The 24,615-nt window shown below is 38.5% G+C and overlaps 1 protein-coding gene across 2 annotated transcripts in view; it reads right to left on the bottom strand.

Annotated features, from left to right (window-relative positions):
* SLC39A8 (solute carrier family 39 member 8) overlaps positions 1-24,615 on the bottom strand; it is a 77,048-nt gene that overhangs the window by 1,858 nt on the left and 50,575 nt on the right. For both annotated transcript variants that reach the window (XM_032633484.1, XM_032633482.1), the window contains exons 7-8: positions 2,109-2,316; positions 1,724-1,908 (exon numbers count right to left, since the gene is read on the bottom strand). In XM_032633484.1, coding sequence (XP_032489375.1) covers positions 1,724-1,908; positions 2,109-2,316 — 393 coding nt within the window. The remainder of the gene's footprint in view (positions 1-1,723; positions 1,909-2,108; positions 2,317-24,615) is intronic.

The raw sequence follows: 24,615 nt of genomic DNA, 5'->3' as shown, positions 1-24,615 counted from the left end.
TTTTCCCTCAAAATGTTCAATGAGCTAAATCTTTGAAGTTTCAGCTTAAATCTTACTTTCCTCGGAAGGCTTCTCTTAGGCTCTCCCTAATTTAGGTTCTCTTATTATCATCTTTCATCATATATATTGTTTTTCCTTTCATTTCACAGTTTTTTATTTGTAATTATGTAATCGTGTGTGTGATTTTGTTTGTTTGTTGAATTTCAGGTTCCCCTCTTTGTAGACAGAAGCCCCAGGAACACGGGGACTGTGCCTTTTTTGCTCCCTCCAGGGTCCACAATTTCCAAGCCTGATACAAAAATATCAATCAATAGTAGCTGATTAAATACATTTTTAGAAATCACTATATATTTAATTCCTGTTCTCTTCAATTTGTTTCCTTTTGCTTGTTCTGTCCCTCACAAAATCAATAAGGTTTTTAAATAAACTGTGCTCTGATCTTGAAATGAAGACTAAAACAATCTTACTGCAGTGAAAGCAATTAAAACCCCAAGTTCTGTACTTAAAAGCTATCCTTTCTCAGCATATAACTTCTACTGAAAAGGCTTCATGAGGAGATCTGTAAATGCCATCATTTCAAAACATATTTCAAAGTGATCTGCTATACACACATTGATTTGCTATACATACAATGCACACAGCGGTGCATTGTACCAAAGCATCCAAGAGGTCTCCAGAATCCACTGTCAATCCACCTGCCTGATTTGAGAAACCTTACTGGGATAAAATGGATGCCATTTATGAAACCATTCTGAAAGAAGCAAGTATGCTTTCTGAAAAAAGCAAGTAAGTATATACAGCATCACTTATTAGTATTATTTCTTTAAATTGAATAACTCTAATAGATTCTGTTCTTACATTACAGAAAGGAGAAGTGATGACCTAGCATAAAATATGCTATGAGGCATTAATTCTGTGAAGAAAAACATAAATGCAGTGATGGTTCTAAGAGATGAAATCCTTGCACTTATAAGGGCTTGCACAGAACAATGAACAGAGCTAGACAGTTATCATTTGGAACTAAGAACGCAGATGAAGGAAATTAAATTATGTATGTAATACATCCTCAGTTCCAAATGCAAAAGAAACATTCCTTGAGTTGCATCCACTTAGCACATTTTCATTTTCTAGAAAGCTGTCCATGATTTATTTGAAAATGCACAGGACCGTTGGTATTCTCTCTCTTACACACACACAGACATAAAGACAGACACAGCACAGACATAAACATAGATACAAATATATACCGTCCCAAGTAAATACCGTTCAATTTTAATTTACCAGTTTTAGTTTAACTCAAAAGGCTCTCACTGTTCAGAACTTTGAAATAACAAAATGCTATTTACTTTAACAAGTTATTCCCTTCTGAATGTGACATCCTAACAAAAGAAGAGAGGAAAGTCCTATGGAGACATAGTATAGAATACAAGCTTTACCCACAAGGCAAAACACCTGGGAAGATATCTCCCCTTCAGCAAAAATAAGTCATTTCATCCTCTGTCAATGAGATCCTAGATCAAACAATCAAGGAGAATCACTTTCAAATCACTATTAGTACAAACTACTGAAAAAGAGTTATCTGTTGGACCAGGAATATTTTAAACTACAACAGAAAGGCCTTCCACACTGTGGAAAGCAAAAGGTCACCCTTAGTCAATTCATAACCCAGATGTGTCATTGCAAATTTAAATTAAAACAAGATAAAAATCTTAAAATTTCTTACCATATCCGCCAGAGAAATATAGAGGAACATGCCTCCAGCAAGGGCAAATATAATATTTGGAGCAAAATTATTGCCCACCAAGATGCCAAAAGCTAGCCCAACATAGCAGGAACAGGCAGAAAGGAAATTGAATAACAAGGCTTGTCGAGTACTCATTCCTGCATTGAGTAGGATCACAAAGTCCCCTAAAAGAAGAAGAACACATCAAGTGAGTAGGGTTACCTTCCTATTTGGGGATGAAATAAAGGAAAATCATCATTGTCTAAAAAAGGGCTCCGTCTTTTTGAGACATCAGCAGGATTTTTAAGAGTGTGTCACCTGAAACGTCTCCCTCCCCTGAAACCAAGAAGCACCTGACTTGGAGAACAAGAGCAGAGTCCCTTACCTAATTCATGAGGGAACTCCTCGCACAGGATGGCGATCGAAGTGCTGAGTCCCTGCAGAAGAGACAAGGTGCAGGAGGCCCCGATGGCCAGGCCATCGATGAAATTGTGGAGGGCATCACTGAGCGTTATCATCCAGGCAATGGTCCCTATTTCTGAGAGCTTCGGCCCCTTCATACAGGTACATGAGCCTGACTCTTTTTTTCCATCCTGCAAAATAACAGAAAATCAGTCAACAGGATACCACCAATATTTCTTGAAAGTCTAAGCAATGCACAGAAGTGGATGTGTTACATGTTGAGAGAGACAAATGTCTCCACCAGAAAGTCTTTCATAGTAGATAGGAACCCCTAATCATATAAAAGCAGAGAAAAAAACTTATGGGAGGGAGAAAGGAAAGGAAGAGATTGACAGGCCTTGAACAAACCACTTGAAAAACATTTCGCTTTGGTTTCACCTTCAAACAATCCTTTCGACTTGTATGAACAAATTCTTACGACTGCCTTCCTAAAGTGTAACTGATACTAACCAAGAATTTGATTTATTCACATTCTTTAAAGTAAAAGAAGTTTGTCAAAGACTAAATTTAAAGTCTCTTCCATGTTACAATTTAAATGTGAGATCCATATTTAAAGCATGATGATATCAAGGAACATTTATTTTAATCTATCTTATGCCACTGTGTGACTGCGGGCAAGGAATCTGGGCCTCAGTTTCTTCAATTGTGAAGTGAAGAGAGTGTACTCAATGGCTCATTTATTTTTCAATGACTTATTAAGTTTCCATGGTATTCAGGTAGTGTGCTGCGTGTTTGGGCTGTAACAACGTGGTCCCTACAAGCTCTAAATTTCAATGATTCTCTTAACAAATTCCATGAAGTGTGATTGGAACAGGCTTGCTTTTATACAACACTTCTTTCCACTTTGAAACAATAATAAAAATAGAAAACCTTACAACAGACCCTTTGCAAGAATTCAAATTTCAATCAAATTTACAAAATTGTATAAAATCAAATGACAAATGCCAACTGTAACATCTTCCAGAAACTGTGGAAAAAGATAATAAAAGGCAAATCCATTTTTAAGCAGGGAAGCAATTTGCAATTAACTGGAGAACATTTTATTCCTAATTCTCCTTCCTGCAACTCTACCTCAGCAGCTAATCAACATATTTATTGAACACCTGCAATTTGTACAACAGTATGCTATGCAAAGTGCACAGAAGTGGAAAATACAGCTTCTATCTTCAAGAAGCGTATTTACCTTGGAGAAACAAGATGTAAAGTATACAACTGACTCTTTTAAAAATGTGCAACATGTATCAGCTGAAAAGGGCTTCCTTCAGAGCAATCATCTGTGTGGTTGTGCGTGTACTCTGACGTCACTTCATTGCTCAAAACTGTTTGGGGACCTCCTTTCAGAATTGAAGGTAGATCCTGCCACACATCTTTTCACTGTTTCATTAGTGGCAAATCTTCAGCTTTGAGGGATGTTTTTGTTTGTAGACACAGCCAAAAGTCATTTGGAGCCAATAAATCCTTTTTTTTTTTTTTTTTTTTGTGTGTTACGCGGGCCTCTCACTGTTGTGGCCTCTCCCGTTGCGGAGCACAGGCTCCGGAAGCGCAGGCTCAGCAGCCATGGCTCACGGGCCCAGCCGCTCCGCGGCATGTGGGATCTTCCTGGACCAGGGCACGAACCCGTGTCTCCCGCATCAGCAGGCAGACTCCCAACGACTGCGCCACCAGGGAAGCCCTGGAGCCAATAAATTCTTAAATTAATATGAAAGGAGGGAGGATTGTCAGTAGTAGTTTGCTAGCTGTTAGTAGCGGTAGAAACAGTAATAGCAGAGGCATATGGTGTTTATTATGTGCCAGGCACCGTACTAAGCAGTTTAGATATTTAATTCCTTTAGAGCCATTCTATGAGTTAAGTACTGCTATTATCCATCATTTTATGGTTGAGGACACTAAAGCACAGAAAGGCTGGTGAACTTCCTAGGGATACAAAAGAAAGAAGTGTGCTTTTTCTAGTAACTGTTCTACTACTCCAAACTTACGGTGGGGGGTAGGGAACACCTCCTGTTTGTGGTAAAGTCTGAAGGCAATTTGCAAGGAGAATACCCCCTTTCTCTCAAAAACACTGGAAGCAATGTTGGAATAAGTATTTAACCTCCTTTTACTTTAAAAGGCAATTCTCATCCACATAAAAAGAATTCCATCTGGTTTTCAAATGTGGTCTTTTTACTGTATAGTGTTAAAAACATAAACCGAGGCAAATGAAAAAGTTTAAGATCTTATTTGAACAAGAATGGATTCCAATCTGGCAGTGTCAAACCAGAAGTGGTTAGGAGCATTCCATGGACAGGAAGCGCAGGGAGACACTTTTACTGAGAAAAGACGGAAGCAAAGCAAAAAAATTATTGGCTGGCTACGGCTTAAAGCCTAGATGGCTGTTTGCAATGGATTGTCCTTAGGTTTTGATTTTGTAACATTGAGACATTTACAGGCTTAGATTTTGGATTGCTTGTATATGACATTACAGCCACCTCAGCTTAATTGTCTCTTTGTTTAATTAATTTAATTAATTGATATATCTTAAATGCACAACATAATAAACAACAGTGACTTAGTTCATGTCAAATGGGTAGCTTGGATAAGAAATGCTCCGGATCAGGAAGCAATTACTGCCAACAGAGAAACAAAGGCAGGCATGAGAAAAAGCCACAGAGGAAGTGACCTTGGCTTTGCAAAAACCTACTGCCAAGATACATTTAATAAGACCACTTGTTTTCCTCTTCCAACTTGGTTTACCTAATCACATATTTATAATTTCCTTATTTACTTGTGACGATTTAGGGGAAAGATTATAAGACCAAGTCTTGACTGCCTCATATTTTGTACAGAGTCTGTATACAAACTCCTTTAATTCGGAAAAAGAAATTAAATTAATATATCAGGCATGGTTCTCTTACCTCTGAGTACAGATATTACTGACTCTATTTATTATGCTTCCTTTTAGCCTTATAATCTTAGGTCTCAAATGACAGTGTTGGGTAGGTTAACAGTTATACATTTTTAATAGTCTTAGAACAAATGAAAGAAGGCAAACATTCACAAACAGTTCTCTTTTAATTCAGCTGGAACAAAGTCACTGTGCAGAGAGACAATTAAGTCAAGTCTCTTTAGTTAAATTAGGGACTATTCTTCTCTTTCCCTTTATTTTTTATTTTTCTTTGCTGTTGTTGCTTGCTTGCTTTCTTCCTTGCTTGACTTGTACACTAAATGTGAGGCTCTTTCTAACCTCAGCCAGGATAAAGCAACTCAATCTAGTGAAAAGACCATCACTAGATGGTCCAGGAGAACCAAGTTCTCGCTCGGCTCTGACAAGAATTACTGTGTCATCATCAGCAAGGCTCTTAACATTGCTCACCTTAATAATTAATGAAAATGAAAGTCAAAGCAAACTGCAGACTAATCAGAATAGGGGGAGAAAGAACAGCATGGAACAAAGTTATGAGAGGAGAGAGGACACTGAGTAGAATCCCAACACAAGTATGGAGGGGAAGAAGCACAAAGTAAAAGGAAAAAACGTACTAAGAAATCAAATGGAAGAAAGCAGGTATGCGTATTGCAGAGCAGTCTGAGTTTAAGCAAGGAGGAAGAAGACCAAAAAGGGACACAAGGAGAAGGAGGAATGGCATGAGTTGGGAGGAAAAGGAAGAGAAATCAAAAGAGGAAGACGAGGGGCTTCCCTGGTGGTGCAGTGGTTGAGAGTCCGCCTGCCGATGAGGGGACACGGGTTCGTGCCCCGGTCTGGGAAGATCCCATATGCCGCGGAGCGGCTGGGCCTGTGAGCCATGGCCACTGAGCCTGCGCGTCCGGAGCCTGTGCTCCGCAATGGGAGAGGCCACAGCAGTGAGAGGCCCGCGTACCGCAAAAAAAAAAGAACTTAGCTCTCCTGCATAGTACACAGATCATATAAATATGGCTTACACCTGCAGTGAAATACTATGCAGAGTAGTGGAGATGATGAATATTTTATTTTTCCACATGTAAAGATGTCCAAAACATAGCATTGAGGTTTATATATATATATAAAACATGTCTAGTGGGCACCTTTTTGTAAAAATTATTAATATAATTTCATGATGGCCTAAAGCACAAACATACTTGGAAAATATACAAAAATGCGAATCATGGTTCTCCCTAGGAGATAATACTGTGGATAATCCTTGGGTTTTTTCTTTTATCTTTTATGGGTGTCCTGGATTTTTTTTTTTTGCACTTATTATATATTATTTCAATACTCAGAAAACAAAATATTAAAGCCATGGGGTGAGAACCTCAGGAGAGGGAAAAGTGAAACTGTGATGACTCAGGAGTTATCATCATTGAACAAGGTAAAGCTGGAGAAGCAAGCTGCCTGGCCGGTTTGGTCTGCATTAAAAAGAGGGTGTATTGTCCCACTAAGTGCAACTTCTTTTGTTAAGTTAATGGCATGAGCACTGTCAGACCTCACTGTGCATTGGAGGAGGCGAGGTGAGTCATGATTAATAACAATGGTTTTGTGGTTTATTGTCTATATATTTTATTGATAAGAAGGTAAAAGTGAGCAACCACTGCAGGTGAAAGTTAAATTTCAAATTCTACATCCCATGCTGAAAGAATTTTGCAGAGCAAGAACTCTGGTAAAAAAAAAAAAGAGTCAAAAAGGAAAGTAGAAACACTTCAAAAAACATAACAAAGATGGCAAAAGGAAGTATAAGTAAACAAACAAAAGCTGAAAGTTGTATGCAAAGGAACATAAAATCTATGCCCATAAAAGAGAAGTTAATGTAATATAAATAAAAACAATAAAATATTATTTTAAGAGGCTGCAAATAAAGAGAGGTGAGAGTTAAAGAAAGGGGCACTGAATGCAAGCTAGCTTAATGATTAAAGGGTATGGGCTTTGGCACAAAATGGGTGTGAGATTAAGTAATGGCTCTGCTACTTAACAGCTCTGTGTCATTTGGAATGTTACTTGGGTCCTAGCTAACATAAGACAAGAAAAGGAAATAAAAGGTATACACACATAGGGAAGAAATAAATAAAACTGTTTTTGTTGGCATATGTCTATGTAGAAAATGCAAAAGAATTTTTTAAAAAAGCTCCTAGAATATAATAAACAAGTATAGCAAGGTTGCAGAACACAGGTTAATATATAATAGTTGCTTTCCAGTAAACCAGCAATGAATAAGTGGAATCTGAAATTAAAATCATAATACCATTTACATTAGCACCCCCTAAAAATGAAATACTTAGGTATAAATCTAACAAAATATGTAGATCTATATGAGGAAAAGCACAAAACTATAATGAAAGAAACCAAAGAAAAACTATTCTGTTCACGCATTAGAGGACTCAACATAGAATCGTCAAGATGTCAGTCCTTCCCAATTTGATCTATAGATTCAGTACAATCCCAGTCAAAATCCCAGCAAGTTATTTTGTGATTCTAAAGTTTATATGAAAACGCAAAATACCTAGAATAGCTAACACAACATTGAAGGAAAGAAACGAATTTGGAGAACTGACACTATCTGATTTCAAGACTTACTATAAACCTACAGTAATCAAGATGGTGTGGTACTGATGAAAGAGTGGACAAACATCAATGGAACAGAATAGAGAGCCCGGAAGTAGACGCACATAAATACGGTCAACTTGTCTTTGACAAAGAAGCAAAAGCAATACAATGAAGAAAGACAGTCTTTTCAACAAATAGTACTGGAAGAAGTGGACATCCACATGAAAAAAAATAAATAAATAAACCTAGACACAGGCTTGACACCCTTCACAAAAATGAACTCAAAATGGATCACAGACCTAAATGCAAATGCAAAACTCTAAAACTCCTAGAAGATAACACAGGGGAAAACCTAGATGACCCTGAGTATGGCCATGACTCTTTAGATACAACACCAAAAGCATAATCCATGAAAGAAATAATTGATAGCCTGGACTTTATTAAAATTTTAAAACTTCTGCTTTGCAAAAGACAATGTCAATAGAATGAGAAGACAAGCCACAGAATGTGAGAAAATATTTGTAAAAGACACATCTGATAAAGGACTTAAACAAAATATACAAAGAGGTCTTAAAACTAAACAATAAGAAAACACAAAACCCTATGAAACAATGGGCTAAAGACTTTAACAGACACTTCATCAAAGAAGACATACAGATGGCAAATAAGGATACGACATCATATGTCATCAGGAAAATGCAAATTAAAGCAAGATAACACTACACACCTATTAGAATGGCCAAACTCAGGAACACCAAATACTGGCAAGGATGTGGAGCAACAGGTACTCTCATTCATTGCTGGAGGGAATGCAAAATGGTACAGCCACTTTGGAAGACAGTTTGTCAGTTTCTTATAAAACTAAACATACACTTCCCATATGATTCAGAAATCATGCTCCTTGGTATTTACCCAAAGAAGTTGGAGACTTATGTCCACACAAAAACCTGTTGTTTACAGCATCTTTATTCCTAATTGCCAAAACTTGGAAGCAACTAAGATCTCCTTAATTAGGTGAATGGATAAATAAACTATGGTACATCCAGACAACGGAATCTTGTTACACACCCCCCCAAATGAGCTATCAAGCCATGAAAAGACATGGATGAATCTTAAATGCATATTACTAAGTGAAAGAGGCCAATCTGAAAAGCCTACATTCTATGATTCCAACTATTTGACATTCTGAAAATGGCAAAATGGGAGACAGTAAAAAGATCAGTGGTTGCCAGGAGCTGGGGAAAAAGAAAGGGATGGATAGGTGGAGCACAGAGAATTTTTAGGGCAGTTAACATACTCTATATGATACTACAATGATGGATATATTACACATTTGTCCAAACCCATGGAATGTACAACACCAAGAGTGAACTCTAAACTATGGACTTTGGGCGCTTATGATGTGTCAATGCAGGTTCATCGATTGTAACAAAGGTACTGACTTGCTGGGGGATATTGATAATGGGGGAGGCTAGGCAAGTGTGAGGAAGGGGATATATGGGAAATCTCTGTACTTTCTTCTCAATTTTGCTATGAACTTAAAACTGCTCTAAAAAAAATTTACTTGGAATCTGACTTCAGATTCCTTATCTGTAGAATGGAGAAAAATTGTGATGATTAAATAAGATGTTTATGAACTGCTAAGCGCTCCATGAACAGTTATTACTGTGTCACACAGATCATTTTACCTAACGAAGTACAGATGAACACAGCATTATTAAAAGGAAGAAAAACAAAAAGTGCCTAAGAGGAAAGTGTGCAAGATGGAAGACTGCTCACATCTGATCCTTGAAGAAATTCAGAAGCATACTGACCAAGATGATTGGAGAAAATAGGAGAAAAAGTACATCTACCCAAAAAAGAGCTTTAGAGAAGTGAGAGGGTGCAGGGACACGTGTTAAAAATAAACAAGGAAAACTTTTTTTTTTTTGTGGTACGCGGGCCTCTCACCGTTGTGGCCTCTCCCCCTGCGGAGCACAGGCTCCGGACGCGCAGGCCCAGCGGCCGTGGCCCACGGGCCCAGCCACTCCGCGGCACGCGGGATCCTCCCGGACCGGGGCACGAACCCGCGTCCCCTGCATCGGCAGGCGAACTCCCAACCACTGCGCCACCAGGAAAGCCCAAGGAAAACTTTTAACAAGGATGCTTGAGCTTGGACACAATATACTCTCGAAGAAAGCTATCGAGCTTTCGACTACTGGAGTTCAAGGTGTATGAAAGAGTCAGGAGGTTAATTAACCAGAAGGTAAAAACCACTGTGAAATGTATGCAACCTAAATTAGTAAGTTTATGAGTCAGATAACTGACTGGTATAGGAAGAAAGGGATCTCTAAGATGTAAAGTAGCATCTTGCGTATTCAGCATTTCACAGTTTACAAAGCACTCGCATATATTAGTGTCTTCGTTTCCTGTTGACCTTTACAACATCCTCATGAGTAAAACAGAACAGATAGTAGTATCCTAATTTTAGAGAGGAGGAGAATGACTGTCCAAGAATATAAATGACTTGCTCGACATCACACAGGAGGTGTTGGCATTAGGCTCCTTAAAACACCTATTTTAAAGCAGGCAGGAATGGTGCTAGGAACCGAGGACAGAAATATAAATAAAAGAATCTCCATGTTGCTGGAATTTATAGTCCAAACTCAAACTTCAGGCCCATGACAATTAATTCCCCTCTGCCGTTTTAGAATGACTCTCCACGCTCTCGCCCCGCTCTCTGTCCTGAAGCTGTTTTCCTGAATGGGCCACTGCTACAGGCTTCTTATCCTCTGGTTTCCATTTGAGATAGACCACTGGGAAGCCCTAGAGGGAGCTTAGGGGGAGAAAGGAAGGAGAAGTCAGGGTACTTATTCCTCTGATACCCCTTTGTGTGGTCACCTCAAGCTGTCAGTGACCCTCAAATGGAGAACACAGCTCTTCTCAAGACAACTCTCTTCCCGGGTTCTAGTAACTGCTCCTTCTTCGCTATCCTTTGGGCCCAGGGGTGGTAACAACTTTACCATTACTGGTCCCTGGTTCATGCGCTACTCTTATAACCCACTCACACCTTATAAATAAATCTTCCTCAAATTATTCTAATCTGAGTAATCCATCTGTTTCCCATTGGGATCCTGATAGAATCACTGGTACTGGAAGTGGCCATAAAAAACAGACCCCCCAAAATGGAATTTAATTGGGTTTTTCATATATTCAAAGTATGGGGAAGTGGGACATTGGTTACCCATGGGTGGGCTTCAATTTTCAATGAAGCCCAGAACATGAAAGGACTCTGCAAGCTCTAGGCTATATTGCAAGCTTTCCTGCCAGTTGGTTCTTAGGACCCAGCAGAGCCAGTGGAATTGGAATAATCTGTGGCAGACAGAGATGCTGAAAGGAGCCTTCTGGCAATCCCTGATCAGAGAATCACAGTGCAGACCCTTAAGATGTTAGGTTAAAGCCATGACCTTTTTTGCCATAAACTATTCTTTATCTCAAAAGCAGTTCCTTGCTTGTTCCTAGGTCCTTCTAGAGACTTACCTTGTGCCCATGGAACATCTAGTGGCCCTGAGATCATTCCCAGCAAGCCATAAATCAGCTGTTCACACCAGCATTCCATCATTAAATTGTATATACGAGTACAAGCCCACACCAGTCTTGAAGACACAGATTGCAATGGCAGTCGATTCAGACTCTCATAATCTAAACCTCATAGTTCATCTCTTTTCCCTTAATAACAATAAGGCTACATGGGGCATTTCCTATAGCCAGTTAACTGTGAATAGTGAGTGTTCCAGCACCAACCAGCTATACAATCTTACTCACAATGAACTTAAAACAATAAAGATAAATCCTCCAAGTGGGCAGAACTTTTGAATGTTGTGTTGAACTTCCTGTAGAAGTAATGGCCTGAGATATACATCTACTCTAACTCATGGGTGGGTGCTAAAAGAGTTGGCCAGATGATCAGAGACTTTCAAAAAACAAAATTGGAAACTGCTGGCAGAGATCTGGAAAAAATATATAGATGGACCTCTTGTAAAAGGCACAGAATATGAAGACAATTCTATTCCATTAAATCTCATAAGAGCCTATCACTGAGGATGCTCTCAGTAATAAAGTGAGAGGGAAGACCTGACTATAAATGTCACTTGGTATCTTTCATTGGCCATCCCAATGTTTGCTTAATTTATCCCCCAGGCTCCCTCCTTGAGGGGCAACTTAGGCTGGCTATGTCCCTAATTAAAGGTCACTGCTCCAATGAACAGTGGCTTTCTGTACAAGATTAGTTCCCTCCCAGTTCTAGTAGCTTCTTCCTTCCCCTTTCCCTTTGGACATAAGATTGCTAACTGCTCCACCATTTCAAGCCCCAGGTTTACTGTACTCTCCCCTGTGGTTCACCCACAACTTGCCCAGAGTTTTGTAAACTGCCCTTTTTCTATTTTTTATTTATCCTTACTTGGAAGTGCCATCTCATTCTGGAAAGGACACGACTGATTCAAAGTTAAATGCTCATTCCACATACAACACTCACAGACTCTTTATATACTATCATATGTATCTGAACAGGAAAACTTACAAAAAGGATTAAATAGACACAAAGATATAAAGAGCTAAAGGCACTATACAAATATAAAATTTCGATGGGCTTTGCTTTTATGGCTATATTTTCAAGAGATTTCAATGGACTTTATAGCTGGTGGTTCCTTTGTCCTTCCACTAGCCCTTAAGAGTCAGTCTCAGCTCACTATAACCAAAATCAGACTTCATATGAGAAAAGAGAAATTAATTTTATCTTTAATGCATATAACCAAATATAATTCAAATGCACTTAGTCTCTAGTCATTTGGTTTCAAGACAAACCTCATAACTATTTTCAAAACTCTCTTTGCCAATGAAAATAACCATTAACGAGAAAATAATAATTTCCCGAAAGCTTGAAAATTGTTTCCTTTCCCTCCATCCCTTCTGTGAGAGGTGACTGAAGTTATTTAGCTCTTTAGGAGTTGAAATAATTGTCTTTCATTTGCAGTTGGGACCATATCATTTTACTGTCCTGATAAAAATAATTTAGGAGAAATCTGAGGGGTTTTCAAGAAATTATGTTACTATTTTGCCAATGGAACTTAGAGTATATACTAATTAAGTATTTACAGTTACCCTAATGGACTACTTACGCCCCTCTAAAAGGATGCCTACTGTTACTACAGATGGAGGAGGGCATTAATGCTCTGATACATTCGAGAAGCAGGATATCGTTTCTTAGAAAAAGCTTACATGATGTACTCCCCAGCCCACGCAACTCTCATTGTTACTGAGAAGCCTTAAAGGAAGTCAGGGCACCAGGAAATTGGTTAAATTTTCCTTTAAGTTGGAGAATTCTGTTGCGGGACTCCTGAAAAATGGGGTTCCCCAATGGCAGGGATATCTACATTGCTCAGGATCAAGTCTCCCAGAATAATTCAGAGGAGGAAACAGGAGTAGGGTGGGATGTGGTAGAGGAACCGACGCCATGCAGCAGCTGCCTGTGTTGTAATTACCATTTGACATGAATTATGTAAAAAGAACTGAAATAAAGAAGATCCCACCCAGTGTACTACAAGTGATTGACTATCGAGCCCTGCAAAAGATGAGGGCCGGCTGTCTGATTGGCAGAGATCTAGAAATGCAAGCCTCTTAGAGCAAGAAGTTTGGGGAAGTGATAAGAGGCAAGGGATGACAGGTGACAGGAGGGACAAGAGCAAGTGCCAGCCGCAGTCACCGCGACAGAAGAGGCGATGAGGACCACAGCGGGGGCGCTAAGAGACAGAGAGTCTGCCAGTAGAGAAGAAAGTGAGCAACAGAGGGTTAGAAATAACCCTGTTCTCTGAGGAGGCAGCTGGCCCCGGTCTATATTTCAACAGTTTAGAAAACCAGAGCATCTCTACTTTGTATGTGGAGAGTGAGGGGTGAGAACTACACAGGGGATAAGGGTACCAGGACCTCATTCCCTCTTAAAGATGCAAATGGATACTCTGAAGATTTGCTCACCAGTTTAAGAAAAGAAATTTGTATTGAGGTATAGTTGATTTACAATGTTGTGTTAATTTCTGCTGTACAGCAAAGTGATTCAGTTATACATATATATACATTCTTTTATATTCAAGAAAAGAAATTTGATAGTGAGGAATTGAGCATGAAAGACACAGGATGTACTCAGGGAACTCAGAACAGTAAAATGATAATAGTAGTAGCACAAGTCATTAGTAGTAAAGTCATTTAATCTTCACAATAACCCCATGAGGTTATTAGTTCCATTTTATAGATGAGGAAATTGAGTTATAAAGAGGTTAATTAAGTAACTTGCCCAAAGTCACACCTCTAGAAAGGAGCAGAGACAGGATTTAAACTTCTATGCCAAACAAACTACGCCTGTGATCTCCAGAAAATATGGGGTTTTATTTTCTCTTATTCACTCCTGTTCATCCAGTATCTAGCACTGCAGGCACTCTGAACATTTGTTGTCTGAATAAATGAAGGTCAAGTAATAGTAAAAGTACATTTTCTCTCATGACAGGTTCACAAATCATTGTCACATGAAGCATCTATTCCAGTCTTTCCAAAGAACAAACATAAGGGCAGTTACACAACATGGGTAAAGGGTGCATGGAAAAATGTTCATTAATCAATTCCAAATTGGTTCATCTACATTAAAAAAAAAATACGCTGAAAGTGCAGAAGTGTTTTTGTCGTTCTTTGCTTGTTTTGTCACCAATTCTTGAACGTCGTGGAGCCAGATCAAAAGCTCCTTGTGGACAAGGATTTTTTTTTCATTTCAGCCCAAAGTTTAACATTAGTAGGTGTTCAGTAAATTTTTCTTTTAAATAAATCAAGGGGGGGGGTCTTGTTTTGCTGAACTGGATGGAGTAATGGGATGCCAAATCACATCCTAGTCAGCAGACATCAGTGCCTCCACACCCGTCCCGGTGACCTCCGAAGGGCAAAAGACTTTTACCAGCAGCCGCCTCGCATCTAACTTGAGGATACTTACACGTTTTTCAGAAGATTGTTGGAGGAAGGGGGCAAAATATCATAGTAGCAACAAAGGTGACTAGCACTGTTGAGTGCTTACCATTTGCAAGGTACTCTGCTAAACGCCGTGAGCTGAGCACCTCTAACATCCAATCGCAGATGCAGTAATGCAGGTACTAGAGGTAAGGGCTGGACCAAAACCACACAGCTAGAGATGGAAAAGCCACTGAACCCAGATGATTTGACTCCTAAGCCCATGCAATAAAAGGCAGAGAAGACTGCTCAAAATAACTGAGTTTTTCCAGATAAGAAATTCTGTGTTCAGTAATTTATTCCTATGATAATGGGTTATTTTATTGTTGTTGCCAGTCTCTATCATGGAAGGTGCCAGTAATTCAAGTACCTCTGGGTTTTTGTTTTTTGGGTTTTTTTTGCGGTATGCGGGCCTCTCACTGTCATGGCCTCTCCCATTGCGGAGCACAGGCTCCGGACGCGCAGGCTCAGCGGCCATGGCTCATGGGCCCAGCCGCTCCGCGGCATGTGGGATCTTCCCGGACCGGGGCACGAACCTGTGTTCCCTGCATCGGCAGGCGGACTCTCAACCAGTGCGCCACCAGGGAAGCCCATACCTCTGGTTTTGAGTAGAATACACTAAGCTGATGTTTTGGGGTTTGCTAACACTTCAGACACACTTAATACCTCCAATCACTGAGGGAATAAAACACCATCTCGGGCTTTCAAATCTACTCCATATAATCTGTTGTTTACAGACTGCAGTATGGATAGGAACTATACAGTTGTTTTTTGACTGTCCCTTCCTGAGTCTGTTACATTTAATTTAATAAAATGTAATTTTAGAACCAGAGGCTTATTTGAGATTATCGATACTTATTTAAACGTTAAAACACAGTAACACCTACTTTGAAGGAGTTCCATCTAAAATTTTCTCCAATGTCATTTCATGCCAGCATCCCTTGTGCCTTGGCTACTCTGATCTTCTTTCAATTCCTAAAACCCACCAAACTCTTTCCCACCCTGGAGACTTTGTGCTGGCTGTTCCACAGCCATGACCATCTTCTCCCTGATCTTTGCATAGAGAGCTGCTTCCTACAGTTCAGATTTTAGCTTAAATATGTTCCTGACCACCCAAACTAGCTGCCCAGACATCACCACATTTCAATTCCCTGCACAGCATCTGTAACCCTATAATGTTGGGCTATGTACCCACTGGAACAAAAACAGTGCCAGAGATCAGAGACATTTTCTGTCTAATTTGCCACAATATCTCCAGGGGGTGGAACAGAGACTGGCATTAGGCATGTGATCACAGGATACATGACAAGTGAATGAATGACAGAATGAAAAACTAAATACCATACTCCTGCCCATTAATACAGCTTTACTGATTTGACCTACAGACTAGGATGTCATTCAGAATGTGAACTGTTACCACAAAAGAAGGCTCGGTTTAAGATTGCCTTTATTGTTTAAATATATAAGTTGCATGACTGAAATTTTGGTCCAAGTCAGAAAAACTACAAAGAATCCAGAGAAATTTTCTGCAAAATGATGCCCTCCCAGTAAAGGATCTTTGAAATTTTACTTTCCAAATGTAAAACAATCTCTAGATTTGTTTGTTTTGCAGCCTAGAAAACTATTGATGATCCCTCACTTCAGTTTTTCTGATATGTATTTTATAACCTAGTGATAAAAGTAGGTAAACTAGAAAGCATCAAACCAGAGACCTGCATGGTTTACTGAAACTTCAAAGGTGATCTTTATTGGTGCTTTCTCGGCCATTGAATTTTTTTCTTTAATCTGCCTTCACTGAGTTGCTATAAAGGTTTAATAAAGTCATGCTCATTAAGCAATTTGATATCCTCAGTAGAAGATTCAATAAAGTTTGTTCTTTTTTTTACTTTTAATGCTCTGATACCTGATATCAGAAATAAGAAGCAAAAAGAACCACTTTAAAAAGAAATGGGGGGGCTTCCCTGGTGGCGTGGTGGTTGAGAGTCTGCCTGCCCATGCAGGGGACGCAGGTTCGTGCCCCGGTCCGGGAAGATCCCACATGCCGCGGAGCGGCTGGGCCCGTGAGCCATGGCCGCTGAGCCTGCATGCCCGGAGCCTGTGCTCCGCAACGGGAGAGGCCACAACAGTGAGAGGCCCGCGTACCGCCAAAAAAAAAAAAAAAGAAATGGGGGCTCACACATTGAGGTTTCTCCTTTTCACTGATAAGAACTCAAACATACAATAGATCTGAATAAATTGGGCCACTGATCAACACGGTGAACAAAGTTAAAGACAGTTTGAGAAAGTCACCACTTAATTAACAAAAATGAAGAGTCATTAACTTAATTGCACTGAGATCCTCAAAAAGGGACTGAAATCCCCTATCTAAAAAGCAAGCACACGGTAAAATCAAATTCCACCACCCAATCAATGATCTGACTGCAACCTGATGGTAATTTATTAAGACTGAACACCTAATTTGGTCTTTAAACACCTTCAATTATTTTCTATTCACTAAGATAATCAGTGAAGTATGTCTAGTTATAAAAGTGTTTTGTGTGATCTGGACATTTGCCTCAGACATAAAACTGAATAGATAGGAATATATAGGCAGATAAACATCTGTGTGTGTGTGTGTGTGTGTGAGACAATCTGCTAATGCTCTACTACAGAGTGTAGCAGTGTTAAACTCAGAAAACATCTTGGCAAGACCACACTTCATTTGCAAGATACTTTAGCTTTGTGATCTTTCTAATTTAGGATTCTCATTTTTGAAATATATAGAATAAATATAATATGGAATACTAGAATATAGAATAAATTCTACCTCCCCAATAGCCTCTCCTTGGGACATGAATTTTACTTATTACAATAAAACATCTCATGCTTTGGCAAATTTTCCATCATGCAATCCACTGAGTAAAAATTACTCACCGGGTCTTGATCCAGTATTCCCAAACTGCAAGATGCAGCATGTAAAAAATATAGCACCACATAAATATTTTCAAATGAGCAAACAGCAAAATTTTTTTTAAAAAGAGACCAATTTTGGCAAGCCCAGTGTTTATGACATGGACATCTTTTATAATTCAACCTTTAAAAAAGCCTGAAAAAGCTGATGTAAAAGGGACACCAGCAATAGAATATATATTTACATTTTCCCATTGCTTATGCTAGTTTGCATAATAAAATTAAGCAACTCTTTCTGATGCCCGGAATAATTTACTTGAACCTCGTAAGTTTTTTCCTCACTTTTCAAAAGAAAAATGTATTGGCATTCATCCTCAATTTTTTTTATCAATCAGCATATGCACAACAAAGCGACACAGCAATTCTTCATTATACTAATGGGGGAAAAATTAACTTGACATCAAGCCTAATTGAGTAAAACCTCACTAATTTTAAATAGGGATAAGTCCTGCCTGTTTAGTGAAAGCAATTTAGTATAGAACATGTTTAGATAAATACACTTCTATAGCTTTCCAGAATTCACACTCACAAATAGCTTCCACAGCAGGCACGGGGTGTGGTAGAGGGCCTTCAGAAAACCTGCCACGTTGTATGGATAAGATTAATGGAGCATCTCAATTACAAATAACAACTTGGTGTTTCTTGAGGTAACTTGAAAACTTTAGGTGCATCTTCCTAACAAATTATTTCAAAAGCAATTTTTATAGAGGATGCCAAAGTACTCTACAGCCCAGTCTACAAGCAAACTGTAACAAATCATACGTTATTAGCTATGACAGGTTAGCAGAGTCAAATTTAATGAGGTTTCACTCTGCAGGCAATCCTCAAGTTGCACTGCATAAGTTCATTCGTAAGTTCATGGTTAGAAATCAGAACTGATTAGAGCAATGTTCCCGTTAGGAAGGTCGTTGTCATGCCTATAAACGGAAGGAACATGGGTTTGGAACTCAAGACCCCAGGAGGGGATCTCATCATAACTTTGCCATTTATTATCTGTGTGAACCTGTGTGAGTTTTTTAACTTAACTGAGTCTTAATTAAATCTGTAAATAGACTTAATACCTATTTCCCAGGACTTCTGTAGGAATTAAACATAATAGCTGTAAGGCACCTACTACAGTGCTCTCTACTCCCACCCCTGGGCATTTATTTTCTTTTATCAAGTATCTCTCTATATCAGAGACGATTAGCTGGGAGGTTGTAAGGGTGTTTCAGTCGTAGGGGTGTACATACTTTAAATTGGATATAATAGTTGGTGGGTCTGTATATTCTTCTGTTGCAAAGGTTCATGCATTTCATCAAACAGCCTCCTAAGGGGGATTCTTAAGACCTGTTCTACAGGGGTACTTGCTTAAATTTTTAAAAATTAGAAATGGCCAAATGCTTACAAATAATAATTGGAAGTACCCTCTGCACCTATTTCATCCTATCTTATTTACTTAGCAATCTCACACCTATCCTTCACAATTGGTACAAGCATCATCTTCTCAGGAAAGCATCTGGGACCACTTCATCTGCATCACTTCCCACTCTAACATGTGCCACATCTTTCTCAGCACAGCAACTTGTGTATACGTCTACTAGAGTACTCATCACACCACACTATAACTATTTTTACATGGATATACCTACCTCTAAGGAATTCCAAGTACATGGTAGATTCTTAATAAGTGGACAGAATTTTTTCCCACAAAAAATGTATTTATATTTGTTCATTAAAAGTAGTCAAAAACACTAATTCAAAAAGGTAAATGTACCACAATGTTCATAGCAGCACTATTTACAATAGCCAAGACGTGGAAGCAACCTAAATGTCTATCAACAGATGAATGGATAAAGAATATGTGAGATAGATGATAGATACATACAATCATACATACATACATACATACATACATACACATGATGGAATACTACTCAGCCATAAAAAATAATGAAAATTTGCCATTTGCAGCAACATGGAAGGATTTGGAAGGCATTATGCTAAGTGAAATAAGTCAGACATAGAAAGACAAATGCTGTATGAGATCACTTATATGTGAAATCTAAAATACACAACAAACTAGTGAAACTAACAAAAAAGAAGCAGACTCACAGATACAGAGAACAAACAAGCAGTTACCAGTGGGGAGAGGGAATGGGTGGAGGGGCAATATAATAGGGGTAAGAGACAAAAAAAGGGTTATTATGGGATTATATGAAGACATCTGTGTGAAACTTTTGAAAATTAAAAAGCACTATAGAATTTAAAGAACCTTTCATTCAACAAAAAAATTGTTTTTAAAAAGTAGTCATTTTAACTGATGAGAAACATGCACATCAGAAAGCAACATGGCTTTGGTAAAAGAACTTTGAGTTTGACAGATCTAATTTCAAAAAAATCCTAACCTCTCTGAAATTCAGTTTCCTCATCTGTGAAATGGAGATAATCACACCTACCAATCGAGGTTGTACATGAATAACATTTGTCTAGTACTGAGTATATTCCCTGCACAAGATCTATACCACCAACATCACACCACTAACTACCACCATCACAATTATTGCTGTTAATTATTCAGGAGTGACAGGTAACAGAAATCTAACATGCTTATTGAGGAACTGCTCTATCTGACACTGACTATGGCTCACAGACCAGAGAAAAAATCTGTGCGGGGACAGCTTTCAGGAGGCAGAGCGCAAAACGATATTTCTGGAACTTCATACACAGGAGCAGGCTACTTTCATATGTGACCCCCTGGTTCCCAGAACCCTCCAAAGGTTGCAGGCATGCTGTTCTCGGGGTCTGCAACAGTGTGGGAGTCTACCCAGGTGGAGTATCACCATCTCTGCCTTGCACCCATGCAGAGTATTGCTTGAGTTTGTGAGTCCAGGATGTAAAGGTCAACATTTCCACCCCTGAAAGTAAGGACACAGGCTCAGGGTTGAGAAATCTGCCTTTCTACCCAGCAATCTGTTATCATCTCTAATCCCCTCTTAACTACATTAACAGAGAACCTATTCCAAGCTTTTCCTCTCTTCGCCAACCCCGTGCTCCTTACTGCTACTTCCCACCTGCCTGAGATGGAGGCATCTGACACACACACACCCCTCCGCCCACAAACACATTCTCCACCTTCCACTAGATCTTAGCATAAAAACCCATCTCCTTTTGAAGATCAGTAGTTCCACTCGTGTTCTAATTCCCTTTTAGTTTCTTCTCTAAGAATTTGCTGCATCAGACCTTCTTGCCAGGACTTCCATTGTTCTCTGCTTCCCCAACCTCTGGCTGTCCACTCCAGCCTTTCCTCTCTGTCTGCAATCTCCTTTAGATTAACGAATTCCTGAATTGTCATCCTCCCCTGAACGGCTGTTCTTCCTCATTCTTCTTCCCTTTGATGACGAACTCCTTGAAATAATTCACTTCTCTAGTCTTTTTCTGCATCTATTTATTAAATCTGGCATTTCTTCTCCTTATAGCCTACTGCAGCAAAGTAATCCCTAAAAAGTAGCTATATCTGACTTCAGAAGCATTGAAAATTTATAAATTCTTTACTAAGAACTTTTTGAAAACACCAAGGAAAGACTACTTAGTACACACAGCACCATTCTAAATACCCTCCAGACCTCTCCTCCTGGCCATAGTTTCAGCTGTCAGGGCAGAACCTCCAATCTCTACTTTCTTGAAAATTCTTCCAAATTTTTCTCTCCCCCAGCACCCCACACACAGCAGTTCTCCATCTTCAGATAAACTTATTATTATGGAAGCTGACTGATTATTCTCAATCATTACTCTGTGCTGGGGCAATGCAAACAAAGACATATTATCAAGGAGAGTCTGCAGTATACTGAAGGTCTATGAGGTTTCTTCTGTTTACTACTGGAAACATAGCACCACTCCATCCCACCCCAGCCCCTGGCCATTCTCGTCTACATTCCTCTCCAATGTCCCCGAGGACAGCATTGCCTACTGCATGGGACTTTGTGCACCAAAGTGTCTTCTAATGAACTTTGACGCTGAGAAGTTTTGGTCTAAAGGGAAAGCAAATCAACCTCAAAATTCAACTGCCTTCCTATCCTTTATTCAAACTTGCTATTTGGTTTTATTCTCTGCAAACTTCCATGAAAACCCTGTTCTCAACTCTTCTGGAAACCTTCATTAATATAACTCTTGACTATAAATTGCTCCTGCACTGAAGTAATCCATCTATTTTTGAACCTTCAAAATGTACCCCACCATATTTTCACAGAAAACCCACTGCATAAAATGCTTTCCTCCTTCCAGTTGACTTGTGTTTATAAACCTGACATATGAGCCCACAACTTTGTACCAAGCTCCCTACTCGAAATCAAGAGCTGCCCAATCAATATTCTGCCATTGAAATAGAGAACGTTGTGGCTTTGAGGCCACACACAAGGTTGGCTATTGTTCCTCTCACTTAATCCCCATAACTTCTCAGGAAGATGGTCATGTTTGGTAGTATGGACGCGGTTGTAATAAGATTTAATATTTACTTCATAGCTGTACGTTTTCATTACTTTTAAAATATTTCATTTTGTTTGTAATAATGCTGATTGGTAGAGACTTTTGCCAATTTAAAGATGAAAAGAAATAGTTTTAGAAAAGTAAAGTAACCTGATTAGCAGTAAAGTATAGTTGATTTACAATGATGTGTTAGTTTCAGGTGTACAGCAAAGTGATTCAGATATATGCGTGTGTAAACATATATGTATATTCTTTTACAAAGTCGTTTCCATTATAGGTTATTACAAGATATTGAATATAGTTCCCTATGCTATACAGTAGGTCCTTGTTGTTTATCTATTTTGTATATAGTAGTTTGTGCCTGTTAATCCAAACTCCCAATTTATCCCTTTCCCTTCCCTCCCCTTTAGCAACCATAAGTTTGTTTTCTGTGTTTCTGAGTCTATTTCTGTTTTGTAAATAAGTTCATTTGTATCATTTTTTATATTCCACATATAAGTGATATATGATATTTGTCTTTCTCGGTCTGACTTACTTCACTTAGTATGATAATCTCTCGGTCCATCCATGTTGCTGCAAATGGCATTATTTTGACTCAAGTTCTTTTGACAAAACAAAGTTGCTCTAACTTTCATGTTACTAATCAATTAACACCTACTGAATAATACTGTAGTTCGGAAATGACACAATTTTTGCCAGAAAATATTCTTATTTATTCATTTAGTCTTTCACTCTGCTTCAAGAGTCCTCAATTGTAAAAGTAAAAAAAAACCATTCTTCTCAGAAAGAGAGAAGCACTGCAGATTCTTAACAGAGATACATTTTTCCTCCTGGATTTCTAAAATTTTTAAATAACAAACATTTTTTTAAAGTTTTTAATTAAAATTTATAAAATAAAAAAATTAAAATAAAAAAATTAACTAAGTATAGATTATCCATACTTTATAGTACAGAAAAAGAAAAAAATTCCAATAAAATTCAACATTGAGAAAAACTCTTAGTAAATTCTGAATATGAGAGAACTTTCTTGATCTAATTAATGGTATCTATTAAAAAAAAAAAAAAAACTAAAGCCAGCAACCTACTGAACTTAGAAGTGTACCCATCAAAGTCAGAAACAAGATGAAACACCAGCTATCACTACTTCTACTCAGCATTATCCTGTGAATCCTTGCCATTGTAATAAGAAAAAAAGAGTTGTAACAATTGTAAAAGAAGAAAAAATTTGCTTCTTTGCTCATTGACATCTACACAGAAAATCCAAAAGAGTAAAGAAATAAAATACAAAGAATTGCAGGAGAGTTCAGCAATACTGCAGGTTTAAAATCAATATACTGAATTCAATGTACTACTATATAATAACTAATTCGAAAATGGAATAGGAAACAACAATTTGTATAATACTCGCAGAGCTACAAAGTAATTAGGAATAAATCTAACAGAACACTCTAAAGACATTTTTATAGAAAATTACAAAACAAAGAAAATCTGAAATCTCATAAAGATGTTAGCTGCCCCTCAACTGATCTCTAGGTTCAATGCAATGTCAATAAAAATCTCCAAAATATTGATAGGGAAGAACAAAGACAACTTTCAGTGAAAACAACAAGGTGAAGAGCCTTGTCTTGGGGCATTCTATGTTCACTACAAATTATAATAATTAAGGTACTGTGGTCATAAAGGCAGAAATTTTTTAATAGACAAATGAAAGACAATAAAAAGTCTAGATAAAAACACATTGATATATAGAAACTTTACATATGGCAGAGATTAGATGAGCTATTCAATAAAAGAAGCTAGGCTAACTGCTTATCTATACAGAAAGCAAAAAGTGTCTCTTTTTTTATATACAAAAATAAATTCCACATGGAATATTAAACCTTTTGGAAAAAAATACAGAAGAATATCTTCTTTACTTTGGCAAAGGGAAGCTATCTTAAGCAAAATACAGAAAGTAGAAAGCTTGAATAAAAGTATTGATATGGGGCTTCCCTGGTGGCGCAGTGGTTAAGATTCCGCCTGCCGATGCAGGGGACACGGGTTCATGCCCCGGTCCGGGAAGATCCCACATGCCGCAGAGCGGCTGGGCCCGTGAGCCATGGCCGCTGAGCCTGCGTGTCTGGAGCCTGTGCTCCGCAACGGGAGAGGCCACAACAGTGAGAGGTCCGGGTATCGCAAAAAAAAAAAAAAAAAAAAAGTATTGATATGTTTGACTACATTAAAATTAAAACTTTTAAAAAATAAAATATAAACAAAGTGAAAAGAGAAGTCAGAGACTTTGAGAATATATTTGTAATCCATTTAATCAATGAAGATTAGCACCCAGAATATATACAAAACTCCTACAAATGACAAAGATTATCCTTGACTAAACTTTAGTCAGGATCCTCTGAGCCCTGTTCTCAACTAGACCTCATTCATGGGCTTCTTTGCCCCTCCTTCCAGAGTCCAGTTGTAGCAAGAATCCTGCTAAGTCAATTTAGTAAGAATCCCCATATTCTTGATA

This window comes from Phocoena sinus, chromosome 5, assembly GCF_008692025.1.
Source record: "Phocoena sinus isolate mPhoSin1 chromosome 5, mPhoSin1.pri, whole genome shotgun sequence".
In the NCBI taxonomy this organism is placed as follows: Eukaryota; Metazoa; Chordata; class Mammalia; order Artiodactyla; family Phocoenidae; genus Phocoena; species Phocoena sinus.
The sequence above is the reverse complement of the archived record's forward strand: the minus strand, read 5'-3'. Positions and strand labels throughout refer to the sequence as shown.